This window comes from Schistocerca americana, chromosome 4 (assembly GCF_021461395.2).
Source record: "Schistocerca americana isolate TAMUIC-IGC-003095 chromosome 4, iqSchAmer2.1, whole genome shotgun sequence".
In the NCBI taxonomy this organism is placed as follows: Eukaryota; Metazoa; Arthropoda; class Insecta; order Orthoptera; family Acrididae; genus Schistocerca; species Schistocerca americana.
The window spans coordinates 713,130,020-713,157,039 of NC_060122.1; the positions used below are offsets into that span (position 1 = coordinate 713,130,020).

A 27,020-nucleotide genomic window follows, 5' to 3' on the forward strand; every position below is an offset into this window, starting at 1 on the left:
TTTGAGGTTCGCCGATGACATTGTAATTCTGTCAGAGACAGCAAAGGACTTGGAGGAGCAGTTGAACGGACTGGACAGTGTCTCGAAAAGAGGGTATAAGATGAACATCAACAAAAGCAAAACGAGGATAATGGAATGTAGTCGAATTAAGTCGGGTGATGCTGAGGGAATTAGATTAGGAAATGAGACACTTAAAGTGGTGAAGGAGTTTTGCTATTTGGGGAGCAAAATAACTGATGATGGTCGAAGTAGAGAGGATATAAAATGTAGACTGGCAATGGGAAGGAAAGCGTTTCTGAAGAAGAGAAATTTGTTAACATCGAGTATAGATTTAAGTGTCAGGAACTCGTTTCTGAAAGTATTTGTATGGAGTGTAGCCATGTATGGAAGTGAAACGTGGACGATAAATAGCTTAGACAAGAAGAGACTAGAAGCTTTCGAAATGTGGTGCTACACAAGAATGCTGAAGATTAGATGGGTAGATCACATAACTAATAAGGAGGTATTGAATAGAACTGGGGAGGAGTTTGTGGCACAACTTGACTAGAAGAACGGATCGGTTGGTAGGACATGTTCTGAGACATCGAGGGATCACCAATTTAGTACTGGAGGGCAACGTGAAGGGTAAAAATCGTAGAGGGAGACCAAGAGATGAATACACTAAGCAGATTCAGAAGGATGTAGGCTGCAGTAGGTACTGGGAGATGAAGAAGCTTGCACAGGATAGAGTAGCATGGAGAGCTGCATCAAACCAGTCTCAGGACTGAAGACCACAACAACAACAGGAGTCGGTCTTGACCTGGAAGGCTGGACTGAAGTGCAAATTGGTATTCTCGGATCACAGTGCGTCCTTTCCTTATCAGCAAAACATTGCTGCTAATGAAAGGCATATTAAGTGCAAGGAAACAAAGCTGAGACATCATGGTGAAGGAGAGGCTAAACCCAAAATGTCTGACACTTTGCACTTCCAGGCTGCCCATTGTACAGTGTTCGCACCTGCCGCTAGTCCGGGACACGCCGTGATTGGTGGCTAGTGTGGTGGGGGAGAACCCAGGAGAGTCCCCTTTGTCTCACTTTACAGGAATATTACCTTTCCTTTTTACAATGACTCTTTGACTAATTAATAGCCTCGTATAATTACCGGTGGATGAATTTCAGAAACTGCAACAGACTAAGATTCCACTATTGATATATTAATGCTTTTGTAGACGACAGTTATGAAATCAGAATAATGAAATCATGCCACGAGATTCTAATAACATGAGTGCAGAAGTCATTCATTCTTAGGCTGTACTTATTCTGCAAAAGACTGAGGCACAGCAGTGGTAACACCACAAACTGTTGCTTTGAAATAGTCTTGATCACGTTAAGGACCACAACTGACAAACTTTAACGACTAATCGAAAACTACCTCAGCTGTGTTATTACACATTTATTCTTAGAACATCTTCAGGTTACCGTGTTGTGCTAAACTCATAAGCGGTATTCTTGTCATAAGTAATGTTAAAGACCAAACTCAGAAACAATGATCGCAAGCGTTCTGCCGATAGTCTGGCGAAAGTATGGTACTTTAACATTACATAACGACAACCCGACTATTTACATTATGATTTTAGCACAACTCTGTAAGCTGAAGATCTTCTACGAGCAATATGTGTGTCATAATAGAGCGGAAAACTATTTCGATTTTGGCACTGTAATAAAAAAAATGCAAGTTTTACACTGTCACGTACGTTTCTGGACTTTTTTAAATAAATGTTTTGTTTCCCCTGTGAAAAAGGAAACGCTAGTTTTTAACTTCGCCTGATTAATTCCCAGGCTTTTCTCAGTTCTAACTAAAGATCTGAATAACATTTTTTCCCACTTGATTTGTAACATCTTAGCCCCTTTACTGATTGGTCACGCTGACTGCGAAATACTGCTATTTGTCAAGCACGTGTACTTTATTTACAAATGTAGAATTGAGGTCGCCTATAACTTAACGTTCAAAATGGTTCAAATGGTTCTGAGCACCATGGGACTTAACATCTTAGGTCATCAGTCCCCTAGACTTAGAACTACATAAACCTAACTAAACCAAGGACATCACACACATCCGTGCCCGAGGCAGGATTCGAACCTGAGCCCGTAGCGGTCGCGTGGTTCCGGACTGAAGCGCCTAGAACCGCTCGGCCACAACGGCCGACACTTAACGTTCACTCTTAGGCCATACATTACTGCGAGCGAAATATAAAGTACAAAAACAGTTTTTGGAGCGGGAATAAAACTGATATTTCTTTTTAAATGAGCAAAAGTTTGTTTTTAAACGACATTAATGCTGTGACCTCAAGTAGCAAGGTTCTGCATAGGTTAAGTGTGTTGACACACTGCAGGATGGAAAAACAAATTGCTGTCAACCAATATGGGCGTAGTGTTGAATCCTTGTGATTTTAATCTTCAGTGAACAGAAATTGCAAATGTACTGATTTTTGATATCGTAGTTATGAGAGAGAGTGTAACACCGTAGACGCGTAATTATTTACAGCTCAAGGTTGATCCTATCTCAACAATCAAAGAAGAATGCACAGTTCTTTGGAAAAATATTCCCTCTAAGAAATTGTTATGGTGAAACCGAAGCAAAATTGGAGTGCATTTCGATGGGCCTTTTTCCGAATCACATGATCTCTCGTTTTTGAAGTTCTCTAAGCTGTTTCTATTTGGACTTTATTATTTTGACTAAAATGGTAAAAAAACGTTCACTTTAGTTACAGACTAAATTGTCCTGCAAACAAGACTGTAACAAATCTTTCGGAGTCGCCATTTTCGAGCAATAAATCTAAGGGTTCTTTCTCCTCTCAGATATGTCTACAGCTAGGCTATGTCATACCATACAACAGCATGCTCTCGTTTTGCCGTTATTGCTGGTGCTCGAAGTACGTCCTATGGCCTTAAGGGATCCATTAGTTTATGTACGAAGAAATGGCCAAAGAAATAAATGCGAAATAGGCTTTCCCTACAGACGACTGGAACAGCCAATATTAAGAGGAGCGTTATTCTATTATACTCCTAGAAGTTGCTGTTACCAAAAGCAATTCTGTAATCGTAGTTGTTGGTGCCCGTGGTAAACAACCTGACAGTGATATGTTGAGACAAAGTATGCTGTATAGAAATATTACGAATGCGGAGCTTATACCAGTCTCTTAAGAGATTACTCAGGGCAAGGTGGTGAGAGGCTCGCACACTGTAGAGCAACAATTCAAATACCCGTCTCGCCACTCAGATGCACATTTTACTTGATTTCTCTAATTTAGTTAAACCGAATGCAGCAGCTGTTCCTTCGAATGACCCTGACCGATTTACTATGTCTCTGACTTCGCCATCAACGTGACCTTAAATCATAAAGTTTCTTTCTTTCTAGTAAATTTCAAAGAACAGATGTTAAGATGCCATGTCATGTAAGGAGGTGCTTACCGTTTTTTAGAGAAACTGAAGAGTCCTTTTGTTCTGAGGTGTTTGTAGTCTACAATGAGAAAAGTCTATACAGTCACACACACTCCCGACCAGGATGATATATTAAATGTTGATTTAGGACGACGAATAAAGTGATACTATTGGAGAGCAAAATAGAAACTTGCATCAACATGGTGGGGTGCATTGCCAAAGTTGACCAGTTTTACAACGTCGGTATGTAAACATCTGGTATAACATTGAACGAAAATGCCATATCTTTATCGGAAACAATCAGAAATTGGTTTGTTTGAAATACATCCAAATATCCAAAAATTATTCGATAACTATTTGACAATAGTTTTAAAACCAAAAACATACTGCATGATCGTATCAGTTCACTGTAAATAAAATGATTTTGTAAAGCATATTATTATATTATGTACTTGACTAAAATCTGAAACAGTCATTAGCCACTTCGTTTCCATAACGTGGAAACTGCGTCCCAGTTATGGTATTCCACAAATCTCTTACAGTAAACACATGGATGTAACTTAATACTGTTTATCAGTTGTTTCATATCAATGATTACAGCATTGTGGTGAAGTAACGTACAATATTTCACAAGTGACAGCTGCACTGAGCTACCTGTGGATGCTGTTTCACAGCAGTTTCATTTGGCGACAACACTCCCTGATGCACGTGCGTGTATTCGCGTACACAACATGTGCGTGTTGAATGAGATGACCGACAGTCAACAGCATACTTGGTGCTCCATGTAGTGCTGATTACGTTAATACGAGGGTCACTCCAAAAGAAATGCGCACTATTTTTGTAAAAATACAATTTTCATTCTCCATGTGTGACAGTTTTACAGTGTGTAGACACATCCTTCCCGCTTGTTTTCAAACTTAGTTCAATCTGTTTCCGTGTGTGGCGCCGTCCCAGCATGTCTTCAAGATGGCTGCTACACTTGACGTTCGTCAGAAGCAACGTGCTGTCATAGAAGTCCTGTGCTGTAAAAACGAGACAGTGGGAAACATCCACAAGAGGTTCAAAAAGGTGTATGGAGATGCTGCTGTCGATTGCAGTACAGTTAGTCGGCGGGCAAGCAGGTTACGTGATGAAAGCGGGCACGGCAATGTTGAGGATTGTCCACGCGGCAGGCCTCGTACTGCACACACTCCAGGCAATGTGCAGAGAGGTAACGAATTGGTGACTGCTGACAGACGCATCACCGTGAACGCTACGTTGGCATAGAGGAAGGAAGTGTTTGCAGAATACTGAAAGTGTTGGCGTTAAAAAAGGTTTGCGCCAGGTGGGTTCCCAGGATGTTGACAGTGGCTCACAAAGAAACAAGAAAAACGGTATGCAGCAAACTTTTGGAACAGTACGAGAATGGTGGAGATGAGTTTCTTGGAAGAATTGTGACAGGTGATGAAACATGGCCCCATCATTTTTCACCAGAGACGAAGAGGCAATCAATGGAGTGGCATCATGCAAAATCACCCAAGAAAAAAATTCAAAACCACACCTTCTGCTGGAAAAATTATGGCTACAGTGTTTTTCGATTCGGAAGGACTCTTGCTTGTGGACATCATGCCAAGTGGAACCACCATAAATTCTGATGCACTGTGACGACACTGAAGAAACTGCGAGCTCGACTGAGTGGTGTTCGACCACATCGGCAAAAGCAGGATGTTTTGCTGTTGCACGACAATGCACAGCCACATGTCAGTCAAAAAACCATGGCAGCGATCACAAAACTCGGATGGACAACACTGAAACACACGCGTTACAGTTCTGACCTGGCTCCATGTTACTATCATCTCTTTGGGAAACTGAAAGACTCTCTTCGTGGAACAAGGTTTGAAGATGATGACTTGTGCACGCAGCCAAACAGTGGCTCCAACACATTGGTCCAGAATTTTACCGTGTGGGTATACAGACGCTGGTTCCAAGATAGCGTAAGGCAGTTGAGAGGGATGGAAATTATGTGGAAAATGAAAATATTGTTCCTGAAGGATGTAGCTACACACTGTAAAACTTTCAAACATGTAGAATAAAAGATGGATTTTAAAAAAATAGTGTGCGTTTCTTTTGGAGTGACCCTCGTATTTCGTGATCTGTTAAAGGTATTGGAAAGACGTTTTCGGCAAATGATAGCACACAAAAGTGAAAGCATTTTTCTGTGTACTTATTTCTTCTTCTAAAGTCGATACTGCGAACTTCTTTTTTAAAGAAAGACTGAATTACTTTTCATGCCATTCAAGTGCACTTGCGGAAATGCATGTAGTGGCAAGAGGTTGTTTAATGTTTGCAGTGAAACATTTGATAAAGACAGATGACAGGTGCGTGATTACTACAGAAGGCCTCACACATTCACTCTGGCGTCAACCGGAAATATTAAAATATTAAGCGTTCTGAGTGTCGCAGGGGCTGCGCCGTCCGGCCGCCAGGGAGCACATCAAATTACACCGCACTGCACTGCGAAACAAGGGCTGCCATATCCCGGCCTGTGCAGTGTTATGATTACTCACGAACACAAATTTTCTCAAATGTTCATTCCTGGACAAGTTAAAAATTTTTCGAACGACTGTGTTCCTCATGCCAACATTAACTTATAGTTCGACTTCGTCCATTTTTGAGTCAACGTACTACATTCCGGATCTGAATTATCATACTAGGAGGGCCACAAACACCCATCTAGAGCTGCCCTGCAACCTCTTCATTGGATTCTAAAGACACCACAGAAATGAATGGCATTACATGTGGGTATACATGCAGGACTGGGGTGTCAAATATTGAGGTACATTCCTCATAGTTAGTGGGCGTGGTGCTGAAGTACACTGTATCAGAAGTTCCTCAGAGACAGTCTGTCATCAGGTCCAAATGAGGATGGTAACAAAAGAGCTTATAGAAATACCACAAGGCCTGGGTGATTTTATACAGCAGAATCCGGTACTGCTAACAGTCGTTGTAATATACGGTATGCCAGTGGGTGTGCACACGTAATTCAACTTGGAGGGAGTCTGCGCAATTTGTCTCATTATTACGTGTTTTCGTGAAGTAGACAGTTTTTCAGATTTCTGGACTTCTCAAGGCATCGATTGTCTTTCTCTTACAAATAATGATTTCTTCAAGCATATATTTTACACACAAGAATAATGGCGCATATTTGAATTCTAACACAACAGTTTTTAGCAGGCAGGCAGCAGGCTCTGAGCACTATGGGACTTAACATCTATGGTCATCAGTCCCCTAGAACTTAGAACTACTTAAACCTAACTAACCTAAGGACACCACACACATCCATGCCCGAGGCAGGATTCGAACCTGCGACCGTAGCAGTCGCGCAGTTCCGGACTGAGCGCCTAGAACCGCAAGACCACCGCGGCCGGCAGTTTTTAGCATGGATAGGGACTGCAAGTGCTGTGTTCGGATGCAAGCTGAGTTGGCATCCCTTTGCTCCCAGCTTCACGCAGTGTTGGCTTCGGTCACACAGCTTGAGGCTGTTGCCAATGGGCATCGCTGTGGGGGTCCAGATGGGGGTTTGAGGGGACGGCCAGCTCGTCCCACGCATCCCCCGATCGGACTACTGCTGTGGCTGCCCGGGATACTGCCCACATTGAGGCTGATCCCTCACCTGTGGTAGAGTGGGAGGTCGTCTCGAGGTGTGGCAGGGGGTGAAAGACATTCTGGAGGGCTGAACGGAAGGCCTCTCCAGTTTGTCTCGTCAGACCGGTTTCAGGCTCTGTCTCAGGCTGATACTGATCTTCGGCCGGACATCGCTGCTTGTTCTGTTCCACAGGTTGTCCCTCAGTCTGCAAGATCCGGGCAGTCGCAGAGGGTGGGCTTACTGGTAGTTGGGAGCTCCAACGTCAGGCGTGTAATGGGGCCCCTTAGGGATATGGCAGCAAGAGAGGGGAAGAAAACCAATGTGCACTCCGTGTGCATACCGGGGGGAGTCATTCCAGATGTGGAAAGGGTCCTTCCGGATGCCATGAAGGTTACAGGGTGCACCCATCTGCAGATGGTCGCTCATGTCGGCACCAATGATGTGTGTCGCTATGGATCGGAGGAAATACTCTCTGGCTTCCGACGGCTATCTGATTTGGTGAAGACTGCCAGTCTCGCTAGTGGGATGAAAGCAGAGCTCACCATCTGCAGCATCGTCGACAGGACTGACTGCGGACCTTTGGTACAGAGCCGAGTGGAGGGTCTGAATCAGAGGCTGAGACGGTTCTGCGACCTTGTGGGCTGCAGATTCATCGACTTGCGCCATAGGGTGGTGGGGTTTCGGGTTCCGCTGGATAGGTCAGGAGTCCACTACACGCAGCAAACGGCTACACTGGTAGCAGGGGTTGTGTGGCGTGGACTGGGCGGTTTTTAGGTTAGATGGCCTTGGGCAAGTACAGAAAGGGCAACAGCCTCAAAGGGTGCAGGGCAAAGTCAGGGCATGCGGGGACCAAGCAGCAATCGGTATTGTAATTGTAAACTGTTGAAGCTGCATTGGTAAAGTACCGGAACTTCAAGCGCTGATAGAAAGCACCGAAGCTGAAATCGTTATAGGTACAGAAAGCTGGCTGAAGCCAGAGATAAATTCTGCCCAAAATTTTTGCAAAGGTGCAGACGGTGTTTAGAAAGGATAGATTGCATGCAACCGGTGGTGGCGTGTTTGTCGCTGTTAGTAGTAGTTTATCTTGTAGTGAAGTAGAAATGGATAGTTCCTGTGAATTATTATGGGTGGAGGTTACACTCAACAACCGAGCTAGGTTAATAATTGGCTCCTTTTACCGACCTCCCGACTCAGCATCATTAGTGGCAGAACAACTGAGAGAAAATTTGGAATACATCTCACATACATTTTCTCAGCATGTTATAGTCTTAGGTGGAGATTTCAATTTACCAGATATAGACTGGGACACTCAGATGTTTAGGACGGGTGGTAGGGACAGAGCATCGAGTGACATTATACTGAGTGCACTATCCGAAAATTACCTCGAGCAATTAAACAGAGAACCGACTCGTGGAGATAACATCTTGGACCTACTGATAACAAACAGACCCGAACTTTTCGACTCTGTAAGTGCAGAACAGGGAATCTGTGATCATAAGGCCGTTGCAACATCCCTGAATATGGAAGTTAATAGGAATATAAAAAAAGGGAGGATGGTTTATCTGTTTAGCAAGAGTAATAGAAGGCAAATTTCAGACTACCTAACAGATCTAAACGAAAATTTCTGTTCCGACACTGACAATGTTGAGTGTTTATGGGAAAAGTTCAAGGCAATCGTAAAATGAGTTTTAGACAGGTACGTGCCGAGTAAAACTGTGAGGGACGGGAAAAACCCACCGTGGTTCAACAACAAAGTTAGGAAACTACTGCGAAAGCAAAGAGAGCTTCACTGCAAGTTTAAACGCAGCCAAAACCTCTCAGACAAACAGAAGCTAAACGATGTCAAAGTTAGCGTAAGGAGGGCTATGCGTGAAGCGTTCAGTGAATTCGAAAGTAAAATTCTATGTACCGACTTGACAGAAAATCCTAGGAAGTTCTGGTCTTACGTTAAATCAGTAAGCGGCTCGAAACAGCATATCCAGACACTCCGGGATGATGATAGCATTGAAACAGAGGATGACACGCGTAAAGCTGAAATACTAAACATCTTTTTCCAAAGCTGTTTCACAGAGGAAGACCGCACTGCAGTTCCTTCTCTAAATCCTCGCACAAACGAAAAAATGGCTGACATCGAAATAAGTGTCCAAGGAATAGAAAAGCAACTGGAATCACTCAACAGAGGAAAGTCCACTGGACCTGACGGGATACCAGTTCGATTCTACACAGAGTACGCGAAAAAACTTGCCCCCCTTCTAACAGCCGTGTACCGCAAGTCTCTAGAGGAACGGAAGGTTCCAAATTATTGGAAAAGAGCACAGGTAGTTCCAGTTTTCAAGAAGGGTCGTCGAGCAGATGCGCAAAACTATAGACCTATATCTCTGACGTCGATCTGTTGTAGAATTTTAGAACATGTTTTTTGCTCGAGTATCATGTCGTTTTTGGAAACCCAGAATCTACTCTGTAGGAATCAACATGGATTCCGGAAACAGCGATCGTGTGAGACCCAACTCGCTTTATTTGTCCATGAGACCCAGAAAATATTAGATACAGGCTCCCAGGTAGATGCTGTTTTCCTTGACTTCCGGAAGGCGTTCGATACAGTTCCGCACTGTCGCCTGATAAACAAAGTAAGAGCCTACGGAATATCAGACCAGCCGTGTGGCTGGATTTAAGAGTTTTTAGCAAACAGAACACAGCATGTTGTTATCAATGGAGAGACGTCTACAGACGTTAAAGTTACCTCTGGTGTGCCACAGGGGAGTGTTATGGGACCATTGCTTTTCTCAATATATATAAATGACCTAGTAGATAGTGTCGGAAGTTCCATGCGGCTTTTCGCGGATGATGCTGTAGTATACAGAGAAGTTGCAGCATTAGAAAATTGCAGCGAAATACAGGAAGATCAGTAGCGGATAGGCATTTGGTGCAGGGAGTGGCAACTGGCCGTTAACATAGACAAATGTAATGTATTGCGAAGACATAGAAAGAAGGATCCTTTATTGTATGATTATTTGATAACGGAACAAACACTGGTAGCAGTTACTTCTGTAAAATATCTGGGAGTATGCGTGCGGAACGATTTGAAGTGGAATGATCATATAAAATTAATTGTTGGTAAGGCAGGTATCAGGTTGAGATTCATTGGGAGAGTCCTTAGAAAATGTAGTCCATCAACAAAGGAGGTGGCTTACAAAACACTCGTTCGACCTATACTCGAGTATTGCTCATCAGAGTGGGATCCGTACCAGATCGGGTTGACGGAGGAGATAGAGAAGATCCAAAGAAGAGCGGCGCGTTTCGTGACAGGTTTATTTGGTAACCGTGATAGCGTTACGGAGATGTTTAGCAAACTCAAGTGGCAGACTCTGCAAGAGAGGCGCTTTGCATCGCGGTGTAGCTTGCTGTTCAGATTTCGAGAGGGTGCGTTTCTGGATGAGGTATCGAGTATATTGCTTCCCCCTACTTATACTTCCCGAGGAGATCACGAATGTAAAATTAGAGAGATTCGAGCGCGCACGGAGGCTTTCCGGCAGACGTTCTTCCCGCGAACCATACGCGACTGGAACAGAAAGGGGAGGTAATGACAGTGGCACGTAAAGTGCCCTCCGCCACGCACCGTTGGGTGGCTTGCGGAGTATAAATGTAGATGTAGATGTAGAACACTTTTTTCTACCGGAGAGATAAACGTCACGGGTATTCATTTGTACAGTGGCTGCTGAATACCATCTGATAAGGCATTGTGAGAGAATTACAACTGCTTATCATTTAATTCTCTCTAGTGAAAATAGGTTCTTCGACGCCACATGTGGCAATATAGATACTAGCTAAGTACTTCAATATGTATATTTTGCGATGTATTCCGTAATACGATGATAGATAACTTCTCTTATCTGTAGCGAACTTTCTCGACAGCTGTCTCCTATCACGAATCGGTGAATGGTTCTTGCCTTCCCGACAAAGTATTCCAAGAATAAACGCGTAAGGTAATTGGCACTCTGCCCAATACCTGTAGCTTTTTAAGTGCATTGTGTAATCCATTGTAACCTACCCGCACATACGCAACACCAAGGAATGGCAAAGTCCATATTTCCGAAGTACACTAGTTGTTTTCTCGGTCGTTGTCACGTAGTAACGGTTGCCGTGCGGTCACAGACATAGCACTGGCCTCTTTAGGCATACTTTGTAACACAATTATTGTTTTTCGTGATCTGAATGACTGTTATTGCACGACTGTTTCCTCTATGGCGTTAATCACAAAATTATTTCATTATTGAGGTGACGTACATTTTAGCTAAACTTATGGCATAATTCAGCCGTAACGACTATGCATGTTTTTAGAATCTAATGACTACGCTCGTTTCTAGGACATACTGAGGGTTTATGGTAATTTTTTGGACTTGGTTTAGTGAATTTGTAATTGAGCAGGTAATATAATAAAATTTGAGCATATCTGATTTGCTTATATTAGGGACATCTATCATGTGGTGGATTTCGATCTTCGCTGAGTGCAATTTCTTCAGCCGTAAGAGCGAAGGTCCGAGCATACGTAGCGAATGGTTCCCAGATACGTGACTCGAAGACTTTCTAAGTAATAGAACCCAGTACGATTCCCTGCACGGCTACGTTCATCAGAGACAAAGGTATCGTCAGCAATACCCCAGGGAAATGTGATGGACCGTTATTATTTTGTGTATACATAAATGGTCTAACTGATACGATTGGTAGCGATCTGCGACTGTTTGCTGCCGATGCTGTAGTGTACGAGAAGGCTCCGTCGTTGTAGGAGGACACGGGGTGACTTAGACTGAATTTATATTTGGGGTGATAAATAGTAGTTTGCTGTAAATGTAGAAAAATGTAACTTAATGCGAACAGTAGGAAAACCTGCATTTCCCGCATGTGCAGAGCGGTCGCCTTAATCACTTCGGCTATCCGTGGACTACGATAAAAGGATGTAGACAGTGTGACATGCAGCAGTTTAGGCCTGTCTGGGGAGCGTTCACGGATATCCGAAGAGGTGAAGGCGACCGCTTGCGATAAGCGGGAAATCCGTGTTCCAGTCACGGTCCGGCACGAATTTTCATGTGGCACTTTTGGGTAGTGAACCTGTATACAGCTGACTTCAAGGAATTCGTAGACAGAATTAATTTTTAAGTACTGCTAAGAGTGTTTAGGACCCCATCCAGGTCGGATTAAAGGAAGATGTCGAAGTAGTTCAGAGGCGTGCTGCTAGATTTGTTACCGGAAGGTTTGTTCAACAAGGGAGTATTACGGAGATGCTTCGTGAACTCAAGTGAGAATACCTGGAGCGAAGACAGTGTTCTTTTCGTGAAAACAAATCATCAAATTTATGGCTGCCTGCTGTACAATTCTATTGCCGCCGATGTACTTTTCGCGTAAGGACCACGAAGACAAGATAAAACAAACTAGGGCTCATACGGAGAGCATAAATAGTAATTTTTCATTCGCTCTGTTTGCAAGGGGAGCAGGAAAGAAACAGTCGAACAAGGTACACACCGCTGCGCACAGCATGGGGACTTGGGGAGTTGGCATGTAAATGCAGGTGAAGGGACATGAATGGAATTCCGAAGTAACTGCCTTAAGATTCCTGTGAAGTCATCGTGATTTTGATGTTCATGGTTTTCCTATTAGAGTGCTGCAATGCTCAATGTTTGGCCGGTCGCTGCTCGCCTGTTGACGTGGGGACCGAGCCGCTCGTGTCCGGCCCCACACGACTCGGCTCGGTCACGTACTCGCCCCATGTCTGATGTCCGGATTCCGGACACGCGGATAACCGAGCATGACCGGTCACCGCTGACGTTTCACCTCGCCTCGCCCCGGCTCGCTGCACTGTGCTGTACAAATCTAACGCCTCTCTCTCTTTCTCTCTCACTCACTCTCTCTCTCTCTCTCTCTCTCTCTCTCTCTCTCTCTCTCTCTCACACACGCACACACACGCGCTCGCGCTCGCGCGCGCGCAAACAATGTATTTCTCTCTGTATCCTCTCTTTTAATACAAAAGTAACGTTTCCAAGAACGGGTACGTGACACAGCTAAATTTATAAAGCACTTCGAAAGTAAAATGATATTTCATGATATTTCAATAGAATCGCGGATAGAAGACGAGTCTCATTTCCAAACGGAAGACATATTTTTCCTTTCATTAATAGGAAACATTAAATAAGTGCTGTCCCTGTCATCTAGAAGACAACCATCTTCATAAAGAAAGCATACAAAGAACATTAAACATTTACTGACGTTGCTTGTACTTTTCACTTGTTTGGAAGAGAAACAAAATTTCAGTTATTGTTGAACGGCAGTAAATCACTAACGTGTTCCGGATTTAATTGGCTGCGGCGATTTGTTAGTAACATGCCGGCTTTACTAAAGCATCTTCCACTAGGTGCACTTGTTGCTGGGATACATAAAATACGTCTTTCAACTGCAGACAGGCCTGGCAGGTCTGTTTCATGTCTGCTCCACCACTTTAAGATATCATCATCATCTCTGGGGTGCATTAAAATGTAGAGCTCTATTTCATCTGCTGCGTATGACCTGTTGTTCCTCCATTCCTTGAAACGATCTCTCTCTCTGGGTGGTGCTGACTCAGTACTTGAAGAATCTATGATTATAAACAAGAGAGACAAGTAATACAGAACTGATGTGGAAATCATCGAAACGTTCCCGTAAAAGCGAGGTGTTTCACGTTAATAAAATATTATACGAATAATAACATTCTCGTTTCTCTATAGTACAATATCCACTAACTATGCAAAAACGATTATGTTAATCCATCTGTGGCCTCTTTAAATGGTCTCAGAAAATCCGTAGTTTTTCCTGCAAGCTTATTATCATATCCTTGCAATCTGTAAGCAGAGTCCTTTTCCGTCAGAAAGTAGCAACTTCGTTATACTGAGTGTGTGAGGATTCCAGCATAGTGTACAAGCTGTTCCAGCGTGTGAAGACCTCTTGTTTCAACGATGATTTCAAAGACGAGCAGACGCCACTCTTCTTAACGCACTTTACAATCATTTTACAGTATTTATTGTTCATGCGATGTTCGTGGTATGATTTAACAAGAAGCTATCTTCATCGAAAGTATGGGTAAGTGCTGTGTTTATGCAATGACCAGCACAAGGAATCCTTTCGTGATTTTCCAAAGCGTTTACTACATTGGCACCCTGGTCGGAGACAAAAACAAAACTGTGCAACGTGTCCTGCGAAATGTCCCAATCAGCCATCCGCTCTTCAATTTATTTCATAATATTTACTCCCGTCTTCTTAACGTCCGGGAATTTTGCTATAAATAAAATATTGTTCACTAGAGACCAATCTGTGTTAATGTAATGTGTTGTAAGCGTCCAATAGTGCACCTGATTATGCGAATCAGTCCACACATCAACTGTCGCAGCATATGTTTTATTAATAACTTCCGCAAAAACAGACTTATAGTAGAGGGATGTGGCATGACATCTGCCACGTTAACTTCTCCATAATGCGCACCTAGATGTATTAATTCTTGACCTAGTTCTCTGAAACCTTCGCCTGAAACAGCATTAAAAGGTCTCATATCTTTAGCACACATTGCAACACACCTTGCTGTAATTCTATTTTTTATTACTGCCGGTATCTTTCTGAGGTTCCTTGAAACTGTTTTTCTTTAAATGAGTGGTTTCCGACTGGAAACACAATAATGTGGAACAATTTATGCTTCGATAGTACCCAGTAGACGCACTGATTTCGTCTAAAACCAACAGAAATGTACTCCATACTTGGCTTTTTAGACCTTCGTATTTCTTCAATGTGTAAACATTGATTTCAATCTTACGTCTCACTGCACTGGTTTCTTCGCGCTGCATGATTACAGACACACCGCAAATGAGAAGCCCGTAGTGGCTGTAGTCTCACACGGATAAAGACACGTGTAATGTGTTTGAAGTTACGTGCTACGTATTCGGTCACGGCTTGTATGCTCGCTCACTAGAACTAGTGCGGGCAGCCTATCCAATTAGGGTGTGCTCGCCCCATCTCGTATTTTGTGCTCGCTTACTCGGTCATGCAGGACTCTATTTCCTATACCCCATAAGCTAGGCAAAGAACACTGTCGACTTCCAACCATAAGCTTAATCTGCCAGAGCTTTTAAATACTAAACATGTTTGGTCGAAAACGTTTCCCCGAAAATTTTACCTGTTCTGGACACGTTTGAGGTGAAGAATGTAATTGACGCTCTCTGTACAGTCGAAGGAGAAGTGAATCCAAAGGTTCCACAGTGTTCAGTAGTCATAGTTCTTAAGCTTTGTGTTTTTTTCTGAGGAAATACAGCTTGTGGACACGTGAAGAGTGGGTTGGCGGTAGGGTCAGCGATGACAGCAGTATCGCATCCTCGGCGGCAAGACTACAGGCGGCTGCGTATCTTGTGTTGCAGGTGCCGCTTCCAGGAGCAGAAACAGCGGCTGCGAGGGCCCCACGCTCGCCGTCGACATGGGAGTGCCGGAGAAGAGGAAGCTGTCCGGTGAGTCCTGGCGGCACGCCTGCTCCACAGCTCCGCGGTCCACAGTTGAGAATGGGCGGCAAGAGGGAGTCTTGTTCCTCTATGCTCCTTGTGACAATGAAGTGCACGACTGGGCTGGTTGCCTTTTAATTCCCGCACCCCTCTCTGGAAAAGATCCATAATAATTATACCATACAAAAAAATCAGTCATCAAACAGAAGACATAGCGCTAACATCGTGTCACAGAATCTCTGGCTGTGGTAATGACCTCAGGACGGTTAGAAAGTCTGTCCACAAGTTTGTGTCATATCAAGCTGAAGCCACTCATTGATTCCTAGACCCAGTAGAGCTTTCTTTCAAAATTCATGTCAATACACTTCGAAGACCACACAATAGCTTTATAAGCAATGAAAATCTTGATTTACTCTCTCAAAATTCATTTGCTAGAATAATACTAAAGTGAATACATCATTACGATTAGAAGCAAACGAAAGTTTTTTCTCTCATTTCAAAGTTAATGCAAATACTCTACTGGAAAATGGAAAAATACCACCTTAGGGCAGGTTACTTACTTGTAAGGCACGCCATGCTTTCAGGGGCCACTACGACAGGGCAATTAATACGACGGTCAAACGCGCAGCGCTGCGGACAAACCAGAAACCGCGTTATCAGCCGTGTAATGTTGCAAGCTTTGCAGCAGCAGTTCACCTCCAGAGCCAGTAGCAGCCTGTTTGCCATTCCATACGGAGCTCCGTCTGTCTGCTAGAAGATCAGCATGCCGCGACAGCGTGGAAGTGAACTGATTGTGCACCTGATGGAGATTGAGTGGGGGCGTACAACGAGTCTGTGGGAAGCTGGGGGGTCATACCGCAGAACTGCACTACACGTGGCGCGAGAGCCCTCAACAATGTATTGATGTTGTCAGTGGTCAGCAGGAGGTGCACATGGCCGTCAGCCTGGGTCCGGACAGCGGCGACGCGCAGATGCACGCCGGGACCGCCTCATCTTGCGAAGTGTCATATCGGACTGCACCGCGACTTCACAATAAATTGGGGACACTGCTGCTCCAGAGGTATCATTGAGGGCCATTCACAACAGTCCGGCATGCCGTTAGAGCGTCTCCGCTCACACCCCAACATCGTGCAGCCCGCCTCCAGTGGTGTCGCGGTAGGCACTTGTGGAGGCACGAATGGAGACTTGTCTTCAGTAATGAGTCGCTTCTGTCTCGGTGCCAATGGTGCCGTATGCCTGTGGGGGCGTGGTGCAGTGTACAAGACAGAGGCGCGCAGAGCCATCACTCAGCGTCATGGTGTGCGGAGCCGTATCGTACTACGGCCGGCCTCCTTTGGCGATCGTACTGAACAGTGCACGGTACATCCAAAACATCATTCTACCTGCCGTATTACCGTTACTGCACCAACAAGGCGATCTGCTTTTCCAAGATGGCGGTGCACTTACTCATGTATCCCGTGTCACCCGTCTTGCTCTCAAAGCTGTACGTCGACTATACTGGCTGGCACGATTCCCAGATCTCCCCCCCCCCCCCCCCCCCCTCCGAACGTGTTTGGTACTGGATGAAACATAATTTTACTCGGTTTGCAAGACCGGCAGGAAGTTTACTCAAACTGAGGCAACTTGTGGAAATTGCATGGCAGCCCTTTCGCAAGACTACAATCGTCTCGATTGGAGGATTACAGCCTGCATTGCTGCGAAAAGGCAAGTACACAGGCTACTACCGCTGACATTTCGTGTGCCCTATCAGCTGTAGTCGGATGCTTATGGCTCTGTCGGTGTGCCAATAAAATATCATTCTGCTTGGTCGACGAATTAATGCTTTCCTTGTCAATAGAATGACTCTGCTGTTTAAGATTTAATGCGTAAGAACAGCATACAGATTCTGGCAGAGTTAACTTTTCAGTCCAAATCTTCTATTAGTATTTTCAAAATTATAAACTTTCAGGATGTGACCCCGTGGTCTAGGGGGAGTGTCTTTGCCTACTAACCAAAACGTTCTGGGTCCCGGGTTCAATAATCGGCATTGGCGCCCGAAGACTTCTGGCATAAGAAGTCAGCCTCGTTCTTCCAACGGCCTTACCACAGAGGGCAGAGGAGCGCACAGAGAGTCAGGGCATTCTATTCCCCTTGGGGTGGGAAATTGGCCCTAAAAGGCAGAAGAATCAAGTGATCAACAGCATGAGGATGCAGAAGGCAATGAAAATCACTACCTTAAAGAGACATAACGTATATTCACAGAACATGTGGCCGGTAACTGAAGAAGTGTCGTGGCAAATGATTCTGAAATATCTCCGGGAGCGAGAAGGGGTGACAATGAGAAAAAGACTGAATAACCTATGAAAGAGTAACGTTGCACGAATCGGGGCGTGGAATGTCGGCAGTTTGAATGTGGTAAGGAAGCTAGAAAATCTGAAAAGGGATATGCTAAGCTCAGTTTAGGTACAGTTGAGGTCAGTGAAGTGAAACGGACAGAAGACAAATTTTGGTCAGGTTAATATCAACAGCAGCAGAAAATGGTGTAACAGGAGTAGGATTCGTTTTGAGTAGGATGGTAGGGCAGAGAGTGAGTTGCTGTGTACAGTTCAGTGACAAGGTTGTTCTCATCAGAATCTACAGCAAACCAACAATAAAAGTTCAGGTAACCATGCCGACGTCGCAAGCGGAAGACGAAGAGATAGAGTAAGTGTATGAGGATACTGAACGGGTAATTCAGTACATGAAGGGAGATTAAAATCTAATAGTCATGGCTGACTGGGACGCGGTTATACGGGAAGGAGAAGAAGAAAGAGTTACGGGAGAACATGGGCTTGGTAGTAGGAATGAGAGAGACTGTCGTCTGCAATAAATTTCAGCTATTAATAGCGAATACTCTGTTAAAGAGACCCAAGTATTCTTGGAAAAGACCGGGAGATACGGGAAGATTTCAGTAAGATTACATCATGGTCAGGCAGAGATTTCGAAATCGTATATTGGATTGTAGACTGTACTGAGGAGTAGATATAGACTCAGATCACAGTTTAGTAATGATGAAGAATAGGCTGAATGCGAACAAACCGAAAAAAAATTGTCCGAGTAACTGAGTTATCATAAAGAAAAGTCGAAATAACCTTAAGTGAAATTAAAAGCAATGGTGGTAATACTAAGGTGCAATGGTAATTCCACTGTTAAATGCAGAGGAGAGATCGGATGGGTGGAAAGACTACATTGAAGCCCTCAGTAAGGGGGATGACTTGTCTGATGACGTGATAGAAGAAGAAACAGGAGTTGACAGGGAAGGGACAGGGGATACAGTATTAGAATCGGATTTAAAAGAGCTCTGGACGACTTAGTCAAATAAGGCAGAAGGGACAGATAACATTCCATCGGAATTTCTGAAATCATTAGGGGAAGTGGCAACAAACAACTGTTTACATTGGTGTGAAGAATAACACTAGCGACGTACCATCAAACTCCAAGAAAAACTTCGTCCACACTGTTGCGAAGATAGCAAGAACCTAAATGTGCGAGAAGTATCGCACGAAGAGCTTGCTAATGCATCCAAGTTGCTGACAAGCATGATATACCGAAGAACTGCAAAGGACGATGATGAGTTTGGCTTCATGAAAGGTAAAGGCACCAGAGACGCAGTTCTGACGTTGCGTTTGACAATTAAAGCAAGACTAAAGAAAATCAAGACGCCTTCGTAGGATTTGTCGACCTATAAAAAAAGTTCGATAATGTCAGATGGTGCAAGATGTTCGAAATTCTGAGAAAAATGGGGGTAATCTATAGGGAGAGATGAATGATACACAACATGTACAAGAGCCGAGAGAGAACAATAAGACTGCAAGACCAAGAGGGAGGTGTTCGGATTAAAAAGGATGTAACACAGGGTGCAGTCTTCGGCCCCTACTGTTCAATCTATACATCGAGGAAGCAATGGCGGAAGTAAAAGAAAGATTCAAGAGTGGAATTAAAATTCAAGGTGAAAGGATAACAACGATACGATTCGCTGATGACATTGCTATCCTCAGTGAAAGCGAAGAAGAATTGCGTGATATGCCGAATGGAATGAGTACTGAATATGGATTGAGAGTGAGACGTAGAAAGACGAAAGTAATGCGATATAGCAGAAATGAGAACAGCGAGAAAATTATCAGAATGGGGGCTCAGGAAGTTGACGAAGTTAAGGGACTCTGCTACCTAGGCTGTAAAATAACCCATGATGGAAGGAGCAAGGACGACATAAAAAGCATACTAGCACTGCCAAAGTAGCATATTTGGCCGAGAGAAAGTCCACCAGTATCACCTTGATTTGAGGAAGAAATTTCTGAGAATGTGCTTTTGGAGCACAGCACTCCATTGAATGTTAGTGAAACATGCACTGGAGAACTGGAACAGAAGAAAATGGAAGCATTTGAGATTTGGTGCTGCAGACGAGTGTTGAAAATTAGGTGGACTTATCGGATAAGGAATGAGGTGGTTCTTCGCAGAAGCGACGAGGAAATAAATGTATGGAAAACTCTTACACCAAGGACAGGATGATGGAACATGTGTTCAGACATCGGGGAATAACTTCCATGGTACTAGAGGGAGCTGTATAGGGCAAAAACTGTAGAGGAAGACAGAGATTAGAATACGTCAAGCAAATAGGTTTGCAAGTGTTAGTCTGAGATAAAAAAATTTGGCACAGGAGAGAATTCGTGGAGGGCCACATCAAACCAGTCAGAAGACAGATGAGAGGGAAAAAAGTCGGTGGTAAGTCAGAACGGCAAGTTCTGTCTTGTGCCTTCACACGTGTGTACTGCACTACCACAAACTGTGAGGATGTTGGAGGGGGAGGAGGGGGAGCAGCGGGAGGAGCACGTAGTAATTGATACAATTTATCGATGGCCATAGTTCAGTGTGTCACTGTGTCTTCGGATATCAACTGCCTGTGATATTAACTTAGGTTACGGTTCAGGCTCGCTGTAACTGTTTCATGAGTAACAGGTTGGATACTGTGTTAAAGCGGGAGATACATTGTGGCTGTTTCTCCCTTAATTCTAGTGATTTCATTGTAACTAATCAAATGAAAGTAATTATGTCAATAAATAGTACAGTGCTAACAACAAAGCTTTAAGTAGTTTCTTCTCATCTTAATTTGCAAAGGACATTAATGAAAGGGCCATTGTAATTAGTTCCCAGCAACAGGAATACTTTAAATTTGGTTCATGGTGATAGGACCCCAGACTGGTCATGGTGAGACACACGGCTAGCCATCTCCTGCAACTGCGGCCCAGATCAGGGATTCAAATTGCAGTCTGTGTCCGTTTGCTTCTTACTGAACTGGACACTCCCTCTATCACCTTTCCTGCAGGTCCACTCACTCACGCCTCCATGGTTCACGCCTCGGCCACAGTTTCGTCTGGACCTATCGCAAGGCCCAAAAGGCTCAGCTCCACCTGAGGCCCTCCGCCGGCAATTTTTCTTCATTCTCAGCGAGTTCCAGAACTCAGAAATAGTCTACACCGATGGCCCAATGACCGGTGGTCGCGTTGGCTTCGCTTACGCTCACGTTGGACATACCGAACAGTGCTCCTTGCTGGATGGCTGAAATGTTTTCACTGCAGAGTTGGTAGCCATCTCTTGCGCTCTTGAACACACCCGTTCCTGCAGATGTGAGTCCTTCGTCACCTGTAGTGACTCGTTAAGCAGCCTACAGGCTCTCGGCCAGTGTACCCCTCTCCATACTTTGGTAATGACTGTCCAGGAGTCTCTTTATGCCCTCGAAAACAGTGGACGTTTAGTTCCTTCACTTGGACCCCAGGACGTGTTGGGATCCCAGGCAGTGAACTTGATGACAGGTTGGCCAAACAGGTTACTAGTAAATCAACTCTGGAGATCGACCCGCCTGAGACTGCTCTCCAATCGGTTTTACTCCGTAACGTTTTTGGGATTTGGGATACTGAATGGTGCACCCTCACTACACCAAATGAACTACGTGTTGTCAAGGAGACAACATACGTGTGCCGATCATCCATGTGAGCCACTCACAGGGGCTCCGTTGTCCTTTGCTAGCTACACATCGGTCATACTTCGCTGACTCGTGGTCACCTCCTCCATCGCGAGAAATCAGGTCAGTGTCATTGTGGTTCCCACTTGACTGTCGTCCACATCGTCTTGGACTGCCCAATTTCAGACGCTGTGCGACGGACTTTTAATCTTCCCGCCACAATGGCAACAATGCTGGGAGACAATGCTGATATAGTTTTACATTTTATTCGTGAGAGGAGTTTTATCACACAATCTAACTGTGAGTGTCTGGCATCGTCCTCCCATTTTACCTCTTCCTCAATCTTTCTTTGCTGCTTGTTCGCCTTGGTGTTCCTCTCGCCTTGTCTTTTTGGCTTGAGACTTTAGTGTTTTTCAGAGTGGCTGACTCATCCTTTTTTTTCTGCTTCCGATCAGACAGTCCTGGCCATCTGCTACATTCTTTTAACACCTTCTACCGCTTTTTTCCTTTTAGTGCGCGTTCTCGCCTTTTGTCTTGCCTCTTCAGTTTCCTCTTTGTGTGTTTCCCAGTTACTTTTCCGCCTTTTTTTGCTTCCCTGACTCTTTTGGGGAATGTTTTTACTCGGCGACCTGTTTGAATCAGGAAAAAGCGACTGATCACTCCGTAGTTTGGCCCCTCTCCCTCCAAACCAACCATATCGCGGTGAGACACAAAGATTTGTCGGGATTTTGATTTCCGTGAATACATAGCTGCAAATGGTTCAACATAAGCTGGAACCAAGGCCTATCAAGATTGTTTTAGAGCGTATTCGTGCGCGCCTATAGCTCAGAGCGCAGCTGGCCGCCCCCCACTCTTCCTGCAGATGCAGTGTGTGTTATGTGTAAAACACAACTTGCCGGAATCGATCCAAAAATACCGAGATGGGTGAATAAGCTACAACCCAATGCAACAAGACGGAGCTTTAAATTGAAACAAGTCTTAGGATCTGGCACTCCGTTTATTAAGAGATCGTTGGTCATCACGGTCGCCAGTTCGAAAACAGTGAGAGAACGAACGTGCGTTTCACGGTATATCAAAAGTCCATTAAAAGGCGTAGTCTGCGTCGGCGGTCAAGCTCTGCTCTAAGTAGCGGCGCAGGCCAACAATAATTTAATCTAGCTGGAGCCCAGGGAGCGAGTACACAACTCTAAGCACCCGAAGACGACGACTGGGTGTCTTGTCGAAATACTGTGCCCTAAACGGGAACAACACAAATTAACACTCGCAGTTACATCATTAAGCATTTCATAAATACTTTCTATGCACTTGATCTTTTCCCTTCGGATAATTTCTTGCCAAAACACTGGCAACTTCAAACGACAGCCCTATTCATCATTGTTGTAATAATGTAAGCCCGTGCACAAAATGTTAGTTATACAGGGTGTTACAGAAAGGTACGGCCAAACTTTCAGGAAACATTCCACACACACACAAAGAAAGAAAAGATGTTATGTGGACATGTGTCCAGAAACGCTTAATTTCCATGTTAGAGCTCATTTTAGTTTCGTCAGCATGTACTGTACTTCCTCGATTCACTGCCAGTTGACCCAATTGAAGGAAGGTAATGTTGACTTCGGTGCTTTTGTTGACATGCGACTCATTGTTTGGGCAGGCATTGTTGGTGATGTCTTGATTGGGCCCCATGTTCTTCCACCTACGCTCAATGGAGCACGTTATCATGATTTCATACGGGATGCTCTACCTGTGCTGCTAGAACATGTGCCTTTACAAGTACGACACAACATGTGGTCCATGCACGATGGAGCTCCTACACATTTCAGTCGAAGTGTTCGTACGCTTCTCAACAACAGATTCGGTGACCGATGGATTGGTAGAGGCGGACCAATTCCGTGGCCTCCACGCTCTCCTAACCTCAACCCTCTTGACTTTCATTCATAGGGGCATTTGAAAGCTCTTGTCTACGCAACCCCGTTACCAAATGTAGAGACTCTTCGAGCTCGTATTGTGGGCGGCTGTGATACAATTCGCCATTCTCCAGGGCTTCATCAGCGCATCAGGGATGCCATGCGACGGAGGGCATTTTGAACATTTCCTGTAACAAAGTGTTTGAAGTCACGCTGGTACGTTCTGTTGCTGTGTGTTTCCATTCAATGATTAATGTGATTTGAAGAGAAGTAATAAAATGAGCTCTAACATGGAAAGTAAGCGTTTCCGGACACATGTCCACATAACATTTTCTTTCTTAGTGTGTGAGGAACGTTTCCTGAAAGTTTGGCCGTACCTTTTTGTAACACCCTGTATAGGCTAGTCATCCCCTTAGAAGAGCACACTGGTCGCTTTGAAGCGTCGGAGATGATGTAGAACTGGTACCAGGTGATCATGTAACCCTCTAACGCTGACGTATAGCAGAGTGTGCGAGGTATGTTGTACTTGGGGTGACCATATTTTCTTCGGACAAAAGTGGGACTTTCATACATTTTCTTTGCCAAAAATTGGGACAATTTTTATTTCTCGTTAAATATTGAAAAGTATTTTGCACTGTTTACAGCAGCTATTACCTGTTTCTGGGAATACGGAGCTATAACATTGTTGATAATTGCTTCACACTTTGTTCTTCCACACGAAACATTTTCTGCAATCTTAGAATCAGGAAATTTTTTTTTTTTGTTTAGTTGAACACTGCAGTCATTAGAACGATAGCTTTGGTGGTGTTTAATAACATGGAATGACAGGGTTCCTTCTGCTGCAGCTACGTTTTTCTGTTCCTGTGTATTTGAAGTTACAAAATATCTCGTCATTTTTGGCGAGGAACCTGCCCATCGAAGATTCTTCCTGTGTTTCTCTGATTCCATATGATGCTTGAGACCTGCAGCACCACCATGAGACACGGATACAGCACAGTTACATACGTTACATTTTGCTGAACAGTCATTGTCTGTAGCAGTGAAGCAAGGAAATTTCCTCTGAAGCTCTTCCGAAAACTTTGATTTTCGTTTCGGCATCACCACGACGTGCTAGCACTTCACGAAACTGATACTGAGTGCTGACAACAATGGCAAGCAGAAGCAAAGAAAATAAGAGTACGCAACAATTATAGTACTTAAGCTGTACATTATCAGGGGGTACCAACGTACGGAATGTCAGTTTCAATTGATAGTTTATAAAATCGACACTCGGAAAATATTTTAACCACTTTGTAAATGAATAAAAATAATCCTTGAAAATCGCGGACAAATTGCTTGTTTTTTTTTTAAAAAAAAAGTCGGGACAAATTTTTGAGCCTCAAAAAACGGGACAATCCCTATTAATCGGGACGTATGGCCACCCTAGTTGTACTACAACAGGGCTGCTAAAAAGCACTGTGCTTATGCAGTATTGCGTAACCGACAGGGACAGGAGAAGTGCGCTACTCTCTTCAGTCTCATTTTGAAAAACTGGCAAAAGCCGTAATAACCACCTTCCGCAACGCAGACCGATGCGAGAGGAGCAGGAAGAGAGCCAATGAGGTTCTGGAAGGTAGCGACAGGGATGTGGAACCATGCTGATTCCAGTACCACTGTTAGCGGCGCCAGATTTCTCGGTTGAGGGTCCATGGCTCGAACAGGAAGCCGAGCCGGTCAGACGGATCTTCGATTAGGTTTAAATCCGAGAAGTGTGGCGGCCAGGGGAACACGGTAAACTAGTCCTGCTGCTCTTAGAGCCAAGCACGTACTCAGCCAGTTGTGTGACGCGTCACATTGTCCTGTTGGTACACGCCATCGTACTGAGGAAAACCAAACTGCATGTAGGGGTTGACATGGTCCCCGATCATAGATGCATACTTGTCTTGAGCCACTGTGCCTTCCGGAATGACAAGATTACCCAGGGAATGCCACGAAAACATTCCCCAGACCATAACTCTTCCTCCTCCGGTCTGGACCCTGTGGACGACTTTGCAGGATGTTTTTCTTTCAGGTGTTTCACGCCAATGGAGCATGAAATGTGATTGATCTAAAAAGGCTACCTGTAGTGGACGTACAGTTGTGGTAATGGTGTGCAAATTCCAGCCTTCGCCGCCGATGAGCAGCCAACAGCTTGGGTACATCAACCACACTTTCTTCAGAGACCCGTACGGACCAACGTTTGCTGAAAAGTGATTGAGGTGACGCTGTTGATAGTATCTTGTTTCATCTGGGCGTTCAGTTGCACGTCTGTTTGCGTGTACACATCTCCGCGGCCGTCGTTCACACCTGCCACCTATGGTCCGTGACGCACCACAGTCGCCTCGGCGCTGGTTTCGGATAGCACCATTTTGCCGTGCACGGTAATAATAGTGAGCGTATGGCTTTGGTGGCCGGGAGACCCCTCGCGGCGCCGTTCGGCCGCCGCTCCACAAATTCTTTAACGCCACTACGGCGACTTGGGAGTGAATGAGGATGAAAAATACACAACACCCCGTCATCTCGAGGCAGAGAAAATCCCTGACCCCGCCGGGAATCGAACCCGGGACCCCGTGCGCGGGAAGCAGGAACGCTACCGCAGGACCACGAGCCGCGGAAGCCGTGCACGGTATAATTTAAGTACAGCGCCATGCGAATAGTTTAGACTTAGCCTCATCGGAAACACTTCCCGCCCTTGGTCTTAAAGCTAAGTATCATGCCAGATAGATCGCTCCGTTTCCGCATTACGACGACGACTCCACTGTTTCCTGCATCCCCCTGATTCGCTTTACATATCCTCCACTGGTAATGTTGCCACCTGCCGTCCGTGAGTGGCTATTGCTCGTTCCTGTCGAACATGGCGATTGGTCACATTAACGTGACTGGACCATATTGTTACCGGTAGGCATGCCATTCCATGCGTACCTAGTACGTTTCAAAACGCGGCACTTAAAAACCGTATTTTTTGTTGCTCGTACATCTGTTTCCGTTGGTGATAAAAAGGTAGGGTCAAGTGTTTTGGATAGTCTTTGGGGCTAGGGACCATTTGTACACTACTGGCCATTAAAATTGCTACACCAAGAAGAAATGCAGATGATAAACGGGTATTCATTGGACAAATATATTGCACTAGAACTGACATGTGATTACATTTTCACACAATTTGGGTGCATAGATCCTGAGAAGTCACTACCCAGAGCAACCACCTCAGCCTGCAATAACGGCCTTGATACGCTTGGGCATTGAGTCAAACAGAGCTTGGATGGCGTGTACAGGTACAGCTGCCCATGCAGCTTCAACACGATACCACAGTTTATCAAGAGTAGTGACTGGCGTATTGTGACGAGCTCGGCCACCATTGACCAGACGTTTTCAATTGGTGAGAGATCTGGAGAAAGTGCTGACCAGGGCAGCAGTATAACATTTTCTGTATCCAGAAAGGCCCGTACAGGACCTGCAACGAGCGGTCGTGCATTGTCTTGCGGAAATGTAGGGTTTCGCAGGTATCGAATGAAGGGTAGAGCCACGGGTTGTAACACATCTGAAATTTAACGTCCACTGTTCAAAGTGCCGTC

At 44.7% G+C, this 27,020-nt stretch overlaps 1 protein-coding gene across 1 annotated transcript in view; it reads left to right on the plus strand.

Moving 5' to 3' along the window:
- LOC124612842 (b(0,+)-type amino acid transporter 1-like) overlaps positions 1-27,020 on the plus strand; it is a 439,105-nt gene that overhangs the window by 213,847 nt on the left and 198,238 nt on the right. Inside the window, exon 2 of the mRNA XM_047141270.1 lies at positions 15,472-15,558. Within this exon, the coding sequence (XP_046997226.1) occupies positions 15,528-15,558 (31 nt within the window). The 5' untranslated portion in view covers positions 15,472-15,527. The remainder of the gene's footprint in view (positions 1-15,471; positions 15,559-27,020) is intronic.